Below are 13,382 nucleotides of genomic sequence, written 5' to 3' on the forward strand. Positions count from 1 at the left end.
CTACGCGACACTGGTCAGGCCACAGCTGGAGTACTGTGTCCAGTTCTGTGAGTCCCACTTCAGGAGGGAGGTGGACAACATTGAGAGAGTCCAGAGGAGGGCCACCCGCATGATCCAGGGACAACAGGGCAGACCCTACAATGAGAGACTGAGGGACCTGAACCTGTTCAGCCTTCACAAGAGAAGGCTGAGAGGGGATCTGGTGACCATCTATAAACTCACTAGGGGGGACCAGAAGGGTTTGGGAGAGACCTTGTTTCCCCTAGCCCCCCCGGCATAACAAGGAATAACGGCCACAAGTTGTTGGACAGTAGGTTTAGATTAGACATCTGTAAGAACTACCTCACAGTTAGGGCGGCTAGGGTCTGGAACCAACTTCCAAGGGAAGTGGTGCTGGCTCCTGCCCTGGGGGTCTTTAAGAGGAGGTTTGATGTCTACCTGGCTGGAGTCATCTGAGCCCAGTTTTAATCCTGGCCAGGTGGGGGTCGGACTTGAAGATCTACAAGGTCCTTTCCCACCTTACTTCTATGATTCTATGATTCTACTTCTATGATTCTAATTCGGTCTATAATCAAATTTTGTGGGTTTTCAAAATCAAACATCAAATAATCCCCTCCACTCAAATCAACTTATGAACAGACTATCAATTCAGGGCCTTTAAGTCCATGCCCCCTTTGCCGAGTCTGCAACTCCTACATCAATATCAATTATCTCTTGAGGAAGAAGGAAACAAAAGGTGGCAGTGTCTTCATCATGCCTGGATCTCCAGGCACCAGCAGCTGCCTGACTTACATGCTTCTCTCCCAATTTCTGGGTGCAGGGTCCACAGGGAGTCTCTCCCTGGGTGATCCTGGGCCAGCAGCTGGCTGCAAACCTCTCCAGGTCTCCAGGCTGTGGATACTGCTCTGCTCCCTGTTGGCTTCAGAGTTTCTGGGTCTGCTGTATCCGTGGTGCTCTCTCTGCCCTCTCTGTACAGCCCTGCTTCCCCTTTACTGGCTGGGCCAGGTCATGGGCTTGTGATATCACTCCCAGCGCACTGCCAGACCTGTAGGTAGTAGGTGCTTATGAACAGCTGTAGCAGCACCAATTGCTGTGTCATTACTGTTGGCTCTACATCTGCAGGTAAATACTAACTGTCTCCTGCCCTACTGGGTATTTGGCTACCCTCCACCAGCAGCTTGTTGTGCTTCCAGGGACTCTCTCCTGCTGAGACGGATATGTTTGGCTTGCCCCATTGTTACACACCTGCATTGTGGCATAGTAAATAACTCTGCCATAGGATAATACTTGTATTTGGTAGTACTATCCTATGGCAGAGTTAATTAGTTTACTCTGTTCTAATAGCACCACACATGTAGACAGTGATGTTTTACTGTGGAGATAATTAGGCAAGTCTGCAGTAAACATCTTGTGTCTATAAAGGATCACTACTTTAGTGGGATGTACCATGTCCGTTAAGTAACACCTTCTACATCAATTTTAACTCTCTCTCTTTTTTTTTTTTAGTCAGGCAAAATCTATTTGCTAGCTTCTCATTCTGACCTTCCAAGCAAATGGGTCATAGTTTGTAGTCATATCTTCAAACAATGAAGACATATACTCACATTTGTTGCCTTCTCTGAACCCAGTATATATACTGGTAGCCCCCAAGTGAATCCATTTTGCATATTGTATGCTTCAACATGTTAAACTGTTGTTAAGTCAAAGAAAGCATGGATCAATCATGGATCCTTAACTAGCTATGGAGTCTTTGAAAGCTGTACACTGAAGCAGTAAAGACGTTTTCTAGAGCTAGTTTATTCTGGGTTATGGTGATTCACATAACCCATTTTAAGAGTGTGCAGCCCAAGATAAAATTACCCATCATTAAACATAAGATAAAATTATTCATCATTAAAAATAAATGGATCCTGGAAGTTACAAACACCTATTACGGTTTATTGGAAAAGTTATACTCTAAGTTATATATAGTTTATATTATGATAGGAACATGCTGAAAGTGCAAGTGAAATTTTGGGGTTTAGGACTTGTGAGTTATTCCCTAGTAGAATAAGGGTCTTCTCAAGTGACAAACCATTACATTTTCTTTTCTTTTTTTTTAAGGTTGTCATTATTTGATTTATTTGTACCTTCTTTCCTGGTTCCTAATAGATGTGTCCCCACCCTTTCTGTTTTTTTAAAGGAATATTGCAGTACATTGTCCTTCAGGGAAATGTCTTTGTATAATCTCGGCAGAGCTAAAATGTCTATAAAGGCAAAACGAAGGGTATGGACATGCATCCAATTTACCATGGTGCACATATTTAAAAAAGGCAGGGCTTCATTATAAGTCAGCTGTTTTGTCATAACTGCCCATGTGCAAGATTCTAGCCCACAGAAGCTTAGCCCTTAATGAAAGAAGGCTAATTTCCATGCACCAAGTCAGAACATTGCAGGAGTAGCTTTCAGTTCTACAGAATTCTGCCAATACTGGGTTTTATTTAACAAAAAAAAGAAAAAGAAAAGCACAGTCTTCTGAAACTGTTGCTCTTCTGCAGAAAGCTAGAAATGTTGAAAAAAAAATCTAACCTACTCACTTCACTGTTAAACAAGGGCTCCCTTTTGTCCCTAACATAACTGTATTTCAACTCCTACTAATTTCTCCAGGAATTATATCAGTATACCTGAGAGCAGAGTTGTCCTTCAGTATTTAGGAACAGATTGGATAATTTCTGTAACTGAGCATACAAGCTGTCCTAACAACATGAAATGACTGCATAGTCTTAGCATTAGAAACAAACATTGAACATCACTTTCAAAACAACTATAAGTTAGCAAATGCTCTATTAACTCACTTATGCTTTAAGACTCTTCGGTCAATTAATCCTTCTTTATTTTCTGCTGGAGAAAAATAAAGGGTCTTATCCGTAGGAGCAAAGGGATTGAACGCTTGCACATCATTAGCCCTGGAAGACAAGGTTTTTCACTGATGAGCTGTATATATCACAAAAATTATAAGGAGTAGAGCTGTCCAGCTTCCGGGCAGATGGGGGCCATAAGCCCAGGGGCTGTTAGCCATGTTGGCAGCTTCCCCGGGCTCTCCCCCACTGAACAGGCAGCTCAGGAAACTCTTCCCCACTGCAGGCACAAAACAGGTAGCACGGGCTCCTCCCACACCTGCTGTGCAGGTAGCTTGCCTCCCCACTCCCCTCCCAGGTGGGCATGCAGCCCAAGTCCTCCCCCGCCACATAGCCATATGGGCAGTCTGGTTCCCCCAACCACAAGCGCAGCAGCCCTGTCTGCTTCCAGCCCTACTTTCCTATGATCCTAAGACCCCTGCCCCCTCACTCCCATCCCACCGCAGCCTTCTTCTGCTGTGTCATCCTGCCCCCAGGAGAGGAAAAAGGAAGTAGAAGCCAGAGGAGAGTGGTTCTTTGGGTGGGAGAGCCCCAGGAACCCAGCTGCCAAGATAGGTGTAATGGTGGGGGCAGTGGTGGCCAGGCTGGAGCTCAAAGGCTGCATATTAACCCTCCAACAGCTGCCAGATGGACAGCCCTTGTACAGAGAGAAATTTTAGAATTCCAAAATCTTAACTGCAGAAATACAAAGTGATTTTTCATGAATGAATTGAACAGTCATGATTTTAAGTAGGGGTACACTGATAAAGATTTTCTTGGCTGGTAGTGATGGCTGATTATTAACAAGCCATATCAGTTGATACCGATCCAATAGCTGATTTACATAAATGCAGCCTGGCAGCTTGAAGTGCAGCACCTGGCTGGTGAGTCTGTAAGGGGAGGAGGTATGGGGAGGGAAGGATTGTGCTGGGGTGGGAGATCAAGGTCCCCATGGTAAGGGAGGGAGTGGGGTAGGGGCAGGCACTGCCCAGCTAGGGCAGTGAATGTGACCCTGGGAGCAGGATAGAGTCATGGGCGGCTCATCCAGAGGGATGGGAAGGTGGGGCAGCTCCCCGCTGCTATTTGTACTCTTGGGGGAGGAATGAGGGACATGTGCCCCCCCCCAGATCTGTGTGCAGGGCAAGGATGGGCTGCTTACTGTGGGCTCAGGGCCAGGGTCTGTGCCAGCCTCTTCCCAGTGGAAGGAATGCCATTTTGAAATAGCAGTCCTGGGTGGCGGGCCACATCAAAAGACTCATAGGCTGCCTTTGCCTTGTGGGTCACACTTTGGAAACCCTGCACTAGACTGTTCACTCATGCAGCCATGGAGACACCATGCAAAATTGTCAGGTCCTATGGCACCTCCTGGTACATTTTGACCTTATAATTAGCAAGAAACCTAAAGCTCTAAGCCAGTATCCAAATCCCAATTCAAAATTTCAGGGGCTTCAATAGAAATACTGGATGTGAAACAGGTCCATCACCTCATATTCATATAGTTACAACTTCTCATTCTGGTACCCAATCAATGGAGATGCTAGACTGAATACAACCCCCTGGATATTAGAACTCCTGCTCTTTCACCTGGTGCCTCTTGGAGAATGAACAGGATGAAGAGCTCTAGGAGTTGCAAGTCAGCTAGGAATGGTATCCATATAAGAAATATGTGGAGGTAGAAAGGGAAAAAAAGATGAAAGTTTTATTGCTTGTGATACTACAGAAGCTCTAGCACTATGTAGTAACTCTACTGCACTGGCACAGATGGAATCCAATTCTCCAGGGCAGCATTCAGCTGCCTTAATACAGAGACCATCCCTTCCCTTTCTGCAATTCTCTACTGCAATTGCCATGCACCTTCCAGCTTCTGCAGCAAATGAAACAGGAGCCCCACTGACAATAGTCTTTACTGCTCGGCCTTGCTCCATCCTTGAAGCAGGTGCTTCTGATATACTGATTGAGGTAGGCATCCTGTGGAAAAGAGGGTATGTGATCATGCAATTAAAAACCGGAGGAGAAACATGACAGGTTAAACACTGGTGTAACCTTTCTACATCCAATTCCAGGTCCCCACTCACACTAGTTCAAAACATCCATCGCCTATTACATTATACTTCTTAATTCCTACAGTTCCCCATCCTTTTCTCAGTTTCTCTCCCTTCTCTTTGCCACCTTAAAATTCCAGTTATACTTTCTCCAGGGCTTCTTGTCCCAGCCTACTCCTCCCAAAGCTTCTAAAAACCTATAAAGTCCTTTCTGAGCTTGGTCAAGGTCTGATCTTTTTTTCCAAAAGCAAATGTGGGTAGATTTTATAAAGATCTCAAAAAAGGAAATATATATGGAACAAAGATTACCTCCCTGTAAGATTTAAAGACCCTACTTCAAAGCATAAGGGTACTAAAGCATTTTTCTCTAGCCTTATATTTGGGGATAGCTTAAGCTCTGTGATTGTATTTATCTGGAAAACTTCAGTCAGAGGCAGACATCCATTTTGGAAAATATCAGTCCATGTGGTTAAAGTTTGGCAAAGTTATAAGCAAATGAAAACACATTTTATGAAGGAAACACTGGGCAAATTTCGTAAGTGCAGCTACCAGTCCCACCTAGAAGAATTTGTTCAGGAATGTTCATAAAAACGGTGCAGTAATACGCATTTATAACACTGAACATGCTTTCCATTTAGGATTAAAATATTAAAAAAGTTAAACTTACAGCTACAGAAATATTGAATGCTAGTGTTAAATGACTAACAGGAAACTGCACTTAAACAGAATCATAATTACACTTTCATGACAACTCACCCACTGATTGCTTCTGGAGATGTTGGAGGGGCTGTGTCACAACTGTAAGTAAGGGATTCTAAATCATTATTTCGTTGGTGGTATTTGCTAATCAGATCCATTAGTACTGCCTGATGCCCTATCTTCTTTACTAGCTGCTGCACCATACGATCATTAAGAGCCAAAAGAGCTGCTCCACTCACTTCTTCCTCTAAATATTAAAGAGAAAGAAAAAGTCATATTACTTTATTGTTAGATTCCAAATGCACCATGAAGGTAGAAGGTGAGTGGATCTCCAAGACAAAACTGCTTTTGACCTCTGAAACTGTCCTATGTGGATTATACCAAAATAAACAATTTATTGCAAAGTGTCTCTTCCAAATTGTTAAGGAATTAAAATTCTCTACAGGCTGTTGGCTAGTAACAAGAATTTGAATCTGGAGCATAATGTTTGCACAAAATGAACTAACTAGTCTAATACTTTCAGACAGGTTTATTTGCTTGGATCAGAACATACTGATATTTTAATGAGGAAAAGCTTTAACACAGTATGTCTGAATGCCAGTCTCCTCAATCCTTTGTAGAGCATTCATATATTCACAGATAAAACATTTACATATTAAAGATGCACCATTTCAAATAGACTCATGCAATATTAAATAGGCCTAAACAAATCTTGATAAACCTACAATTTTGTTCCTAGAAGGTATACTTATTTATAGATTTCCATCTCACACACCAGTTCTTTTAGGCTTCTTAATAAATCTTTAGACTCCTTTTGATTTATCTGGCCTGAATCAGTTCTTTCTCAAATTCTATAAAAAGCTGAAGCTATTATATAACAGATAACTACCTCCATATCAAAAAAACAATTTAGTGTAAAAAAAATATACATTTTATGTTTTTTAAGGCAGAGAAGAGGAAAGCTGTTTACCAAAACAAAAGTTAATAAGCAATAAAAGCAAACAAACCACAAACACCTTACCACGAAATTTAGGAACTAATTCTCCTAAATTCCTCTGAATCAACCAGTTGCAGACTTGATCAACTGACCAACTTTCCATCTTCTGGTGTTGCAATAGTAAATTCCACTGTGGAATGAAATTAGAAGATTATATTTATGCCTAACTCCAAAACCCTATAGAAGACTAGGTTTCTATCACAAAATGTTACATTTATAAGTGCTGAGTAAAACCAGGTTAAGTATGAAGAAATAAAACTAAACTAATGCTGTTTCAAGCAGCAAATTCTCTGATTTCTTCTTTCTTCACCTCCCCTTCCTTCCTTCCCTGCCTTCCTTGTGTTGTTCTAACAGACTGCCTCATTCTTTATAACATAAAATGCGACCTGATCCTGTACCATTAACACCCAGGTTTCCACACAGAGAAGAGAAAGGTGTGAAATTTACCACCACCCTGCTCATCAGGAAATGGTTGACATTTTACAGAAAGAAAAAAAGAGAAACCAGATAAGAGTCTGCCACATATATGTTTATAGTAAATTGAGCACATTAACCCTCTCTGCACCACCAAGCAACTGGTGGAGTGAACAATTAACTCTTGATCACAAGCAGTAAGGGGAAATAAAAGCTTCTGAAAAATGAAAGGGGAGGAGGGGCAGCTGGTTTTGCTAATTGCTATTCATACTCTTCAAACTCAGACTATCCCTATGAAATGCATAATACATGGAACAGAGGGTATCAAGACAGTCCAGTCCCAGGAGTATTCAATTCCAGTGTCATGGGACTGAGAAAACTCAGCTCCTTCTCTAATTTTGCTCTAAGATTGCCTGACTTCTCCACCCAACTACTTTGATGCCATATAAACATTCCTCCTTTGAATGGGTTGTCTGAACCAATCTTTTTGTTGTAAATGACACACAAGTCAATCATTGGTTGTAGAATGGCAAGAATAGCATACAGACAAGCCTTTGAGACAAGAAACGGTTTTGTTTCATTACAGCTTGGAAACCTCAGAATCCATCCCTCCACATCGCGGGTACAAGCTTCTTAAATCTATGCTTCCTGACTGGCTTAATCTGCTTTCAGTCTGTTTTTTGAACTACACTGAAATTAGCAGCACATCTTCCATCCTAGTGTAATTTGGCTCTGGTGCCAACTGGAAGATATGGAAGATACACAGCCAACTGAGCTCTGAGGTAATTCTCAAAGATTTAAAATAATTGCTTTGTGAGTAGAAATATTGCATTTACCAATTCAAGAGAACCTTTCAGATGAGCCAATCATGTTCCTTCCAGGACCATCAGCCATATTACATTTCCTACCTAGGATGACACATGTAGGCCTTGATCTTGCAATAAATTCCATATCAGCATGAGGGTGTGTCCCCAGGAAGCTCATTGGAGCAGCAGAGCCATCAAATGAAAAAAAAAAAACCCCTCTCACATTATACTTAAAAAAAATTTACATTTTTCTCACTTCGGTGTGAAATTTACCCAAAATACAGGTTGTATGCAGCACATGAACTTCAAAATATTATCTAGCAATTCCTTCAAAAACCGAAAAGGGTTAATTTAAAAAGGAATGTCTTTCCAAATTACAAGAGTGGATTTAATTTGATATGACAACAGTAGCCGTACAACTCCTCCCCCAGGCTAAGCAGCAATAACAGGGTGTGAAAAGTCATTATTTGCTGAGAAGTCTGGTGTAAATTAAAAATCACACCTTCCTGTCACACTTCTTGCTTCCTTGTGAAGAGCAGGACCAAAAAAAATCCTCAGAACCTTAAAAGATAAAACAGCATGCAAAACAGGAAGACATTTGCCTTAAAAAGCCAATCAATGGAAAAATAAAAAACGAGATTCATAAAAATGGAAAAAGGTCACTGGCCTAGACCATGAGGGTTGCGGCATATGCCAGGTTATATCTAAGAAGGAAGAGAGGTGCCAAACTTCAAATATTGCAGAGTAAATGCCATGGGAGGAAAAAGGAGACTGTGTGAATGTAATCCCATGTGGTTAGGTATTTGCATGCAAGCACGTATTTGTGCATGGAAATGAAGCTTGTATGTATTTTCTAAATGGTAGAAATTTGAGGGGACATCAGAAAGTTAGACTGATTCACATGTACTTTACACACACTTTGAAGTGCCTCTCAACAATAGTTTAGCTTGCTTACATGCTCCAATACAATAATGTACGGAGGCTTAAGAGAAGAGAGCCTCCTCCTACTTTATGCAGAAAAGTAGAAGGACTAAGAAAGATGGATGGCTGAGGTGCGGGCATTTTCCCACATATTATTAAATTAAGTTTATTATGTTAACATCCAAAGATGCCTTGTACATATAATATATAGTTTTTGATTGTCGGTACTTCAAACGGAACAAAAAAAAATCAGCTGAAGTAATATTTTTTAGCAATATAAACTGTAAAGTACAGACAGAAGTCACCATAGCTCTTGGACTGCCATGTATCCCTGCCTATTCATGATTAGCACAACACTAATTATGTGCACCCATTCATTCAAACGCATATTATGGAGAACTAGGCCTCTATATCAAGTTGCCCCTTTGGCTTCGGCAGGATCCCACCCACTGAAAACCACAGAACTACTCATGACAGCACATGTGTTCAGAGCCGCCTTCTAGAGACTGAAAAAATGAGTTTATTTTCTTATCCCAAACTTCAGCCATGCCTGCCCTATCAACTTCTCCCAGCATAGCAACATCAATCACAGGTGTTAAAAAGTGAGCCCTTGACTGACAACTATGTCATCACACACTCTGAGCATAGACACAATAATGACTGAAAAAAACCCCTGCATTTTTAAGAGTATGGCTTATTTTGCTTGGAAATGGCACTATCCATGGGCAAAGTACACCTTTGTCAGTATAACCAAGTCCCCATCAGGAGAACTTTTCCAAAATATTGCTCCTAATGCAGGCATTCCCTAGGTTAGATAATGTGAATGAGGGTCACTTGTTATCTCCAAAACATCTTTTCTCCCCAAAAGTTTTACGTGAGTATAAAATCACATCTCTGAAACTGCAGGCAGATTCATTTAGTTTGAATTATGCTCATAGCAGTGGTGAGGGGGAGCAAAATCTCACAGACTCTTCTAATGGAATATATATTCCAAACTCGACCACGAAGGAGCTGTATTCCAGCCACCCAAATTATTTCTTGATTTACATTGGCTCCTGAGCTCCCAGTCCTTTGAGAAGTTTACACCTACTCTAACAGTTATGATGCCCCTTCCCCAGCCCCCAGCCTCAGCATGCAATGTTTATATGTACTGTGGGACAATTTGACTGTTTGATTTAGCATTATACTGTTGTAAAGTTAGAAGGGATTGTCACACAATGGAAATGAGGATGAACAACAAAAATATGTAGCATAACTGTCACCTTTTAGAGATTTAGAAAAAAAATTCACTAGCAGAGGACAATGGCTGTACTAAAGAGAGGTTTACACTAGCATTTTGCCGGCACAATGAACAACATCAGTTAAGGGCAAGGTGGTGGGTGGGTTTGTTCCAGCACAGCTTTGCTGGCAGAAGCTCCTACTGGAGGCAGAGTCATAACTGCAGAACTGCGCTTTTGCTGGTTTATTTTGTTTCACTCAGTAAGGAGGAGTAGCATTGAAATAGCTGACCCTGGCCCAAAGATACAGGAAAGATTTGCTGTCCTTGCACAGTGCTGCTTACCACTATACTAGGAATTCATTAAGAATATGGATTATATATATATAGTGCTTCAGATGTTCAGTGATTTTGCATGGTTCTGGTTTAGGAACACACAGATTCATGAAGTTAGTATCTCTCATTTGGAAATATGAAGAAAAATGTCAGCGCAAGGATTTGTGAAGTTAAAGATAAAACATGCTGCTTCTAAATCCTTTTTGTCTTGTTTTTACTTTCTAATTGATATTTTGAGAGTCCATAGCTTACATTTGGCTTTATCTAACAATAAAAATCAACTTATTTATATACATCACTATTTGTATACAGATCCCAAAGCACTTGTAAAAAAGGAAGGTGCATTAGATCCACTTTCTAAAGAAACCCAGTACCAATTTACTGGTACAGTGGCGCTTAAGGCATGCGTGTTGATGTCACTGAGGTTACTGTTTTGCATTCTAGCGCAACACTGAGGAATGGGTACGTGTATGTGTGCATATTACAGGGGTAAGGGACATTTGTAAAGGGGCGGGGCCTATAACTAAAGCACTGAGCCTGATGAGTGGAAATTAAGTAATGAAATTAAAGATACTTTCATTGAAAATTCCCTTGCTTTCAAGCATGTGTAAACTAGCCTTGATTTGTTTTTCATTCTGTGGGAAGATACAAGGCACCCCTCAGGCCACCCTAGCAGAAGCCACACCAGCAGAGTCCATGTGCCACGGGGGCCGCATATCCCTACCTCTGCTGCACCGTGTGCCCAAGCTCCTCTCCCCACTGCAGCCCATGTGCCCCTGCTGCTCCACCCTGAGCCGAGGTGCCTCCCCGCTGGTGTTTTTCATGCCCCTACTCACCCTTAGCTCCCCAGTGACAAGCTCCCCTTCTTCACCTTACCACTGTGGGCTCCCCTGGAACACATGCCACCACCCTGCCCCTTTCTGCCCCAGTAGCAGGGGCAGGAAGAAGAAGCTGGAGGAAAAGGGAGTCTACAGCCCTCCGTTGTTACTGCAGCCAGAGCAATGTGGGGAGTGACAGCCAAGTTGGAGCACAGGGACTACAATTAAACCCCTTGCAGGCTGCCAGTTGGGCAGCACTATTATTTTGAATAGCACAGTATATTGTATTTGCTATTATATTATTTTGCTGAGAGGCAGAAAGGAACAATGCCATATTAAAGAAAATTTGGTGTATGGACCAACTTTTCATACTGACAAATAGGCACCACTATAAAAATGCCAACAACTTCTCACTGGTTTTCTTCAAGCACGTGCTCATACAGCACCCCACACAGGCTCACAGAAACTTGAAAATGCCAAATACCTGCTGCAAGGAGAAGCATTTTCAAATGCATGAATTATTCTAAATTCTGACAAGGAAACCTTCAATCCAAGCAACCTATGCTCAAAATAAAGTCACAAAAATCAGGAGGCACAGTTACAGTCAACTGTTACATGTGGGAAAACCACTCACACCTGAAATGCCATTCAGAGAGCACCAAGAAGAAGAAAACTTGCATTGCCCTTACTAAGAAGTACATGGCAGGGAACTTACCCACCTTTTTCAAAAGACAATGACTTAAAAGTGATTTCAAGGGAAAGCCAGCCTGCCCTTACAAATTTTAAGGGAAGTTAAAGACAAAATACCAAGGCTACTGAACACAGCATGCTAGGCAGACAGGTTCCACTACTGCAAGAATTAACCCCAGAAGACAACTATGGAAAAAGCCTTCCTCCATAACAGATCTGGTCCTATATGCATTCAAAGTCCTACCAGCTTTGAGTATTTAAAAATATTTCAAAGCTTAATATTTAATCCTGTTAGCTGTGTTGTCTCTACAATGATACTGTAAATGATACTATATCAAAGTTCACAAATGATGTTAACTGCATACGACTTATTTGCAAACAGTGCTGTATAAAGATGAAAAGACTAAATATGAAGAAAAATTAGTTATCTAGTTATTAGCAAGGACCATATCCATCATGCAGATCACTGGCAATATGCACAAACAGGAAAAAAAATCAGCTTGATTTCCACCACCAGCTTTAAGCTGGACTCTGAATGTCAGAGTCTTTTTGGGGGGTGGGGCACGTGGGAGGGTAAATTGAGATAACTTGATCTGGAAATCCATATTATTGTTTTGGAGATAACATTAGAGATCTTGCTTACATTATAAAGCAGAACCTGCCACATATTAAATATTAAAATCTCATTATCCACGCTGAAGAACCTGATTATAACACAGTGGTCCCCAGACAGCTGAAGTAGTTTCATTTTTAGTGTAGAAAGACTCAGTGAGTTCGTACAGAGATATTTTTCCCGAAGGAGAATTGGGAACTTCTCAATGGGACAACAAAGCCATTGACCATTTCACTGTTGTCATAGCAAATATATGTAGTAGAATTTACCTGTGCACAGAAGTTGTACCAGCGGTACAACGGTGTCTGCATTAGGTCTGTTACTAGTATAAGTAGTACAGTAACTAAAAAATAATAAACCAGTAGACAAAAAAATAGTAAGTACAAAATGTGCCTATGAAATGCAACTAATATGCTTGTACAGCATGGTTGGGTATTCTGTTCACACAGAGAAGTTCCACATGCATACAATGGTTACTTTTAGAAAGGTGAAGTCAGCTTTCTAGCAGATATTTGATGATTTTAGTGTATCACATCCTCATCAAAGCTGTCCTCAGTATTTCAACACGCTGAGACCGGGTCAAAACTATGAAATTTTGCTAGCATAGCTATACAACCTGGAGGTATGTGGGGGAGAGAGAAATCCCTCTACCCCGGCTGATATCTATGTTGGCAAAACTTCTGGTGTGGGTACAAGTTTGCCAACAGGACAGCCCTTTTGCCAGCTTAACATATGTCCCTCATGTTGCCGGCACAAGGTGCCTGAGGGAGGCAACAATTGGGTTCGTTGCCTGGTGTGCGTCGCGCCAATGAACACACTGGGGGGAGAAGTAGACAGAGTTTATTTGAGCTCAAGTAAAAGGCACAGGGAGACTGTATGGTCTCAAATCCTGTGCCCCTAGCCCTGCAACAGTGTATTTTTATACCTTGGCCACTTCCAGCAGTAATATTCCAC

At 41.5% G+C, this 13,382-nt stretch overlaps 1 protein-coding gene across 1 annotated transcript in view; it reads right to left on the bottom strand.

The window, feature by feature from the left end:
• SAMD3 (sterile alpha motif domain containing 3) overlaps positions 1 to 6,767 on the bottom strand; it is a 67,285-nt gene extending 60,518 nt beyond the window's left edge. The window contains exons 1-4 of the mRNA XM_019538028.1: positions 6,639 to 6,767; positions 5,675 to 5,864; positions 4,731 to 4,844; positions 2,835 to 2,945 (exon numbers count right to left, since the gene is read on the bottom strand). Of these exons, the coding sequence (XP_019393573.1) occupies positions 2,835 to 2,945; positions 4,731 to 4,844; positions 5,675 to 5,864; positions 6,639 to 6,717 (494 nt within the window). The 5' untranslated portion in view covers positions 6,718 to 6,767. The remainder of the gene's footprint in view (positions 1 to 2,834; positions 2,946 to 4,730; positions 4,845 to 5,674; positions 5,865 to 6,638) is intronic.
• Positions 6,768 to 13,382: the final 6,615 nt, after the last annotated feature.

This window comes from Crocodylus porosus, unplaced genomic scaffold (genome assembly GCF_001723895.1).
Source record: "Crocodylus porosus isolate Cpor-Errol unplaced genomic scaffold, CroPor_comp1, whole genome shotgun sequence".
NCBI classification, from domain to species: Eukaryota; Metazoa; Chordata; order Crocodylia; family Crocodylidae; genus Crocodylus; species Crocodylus porosus.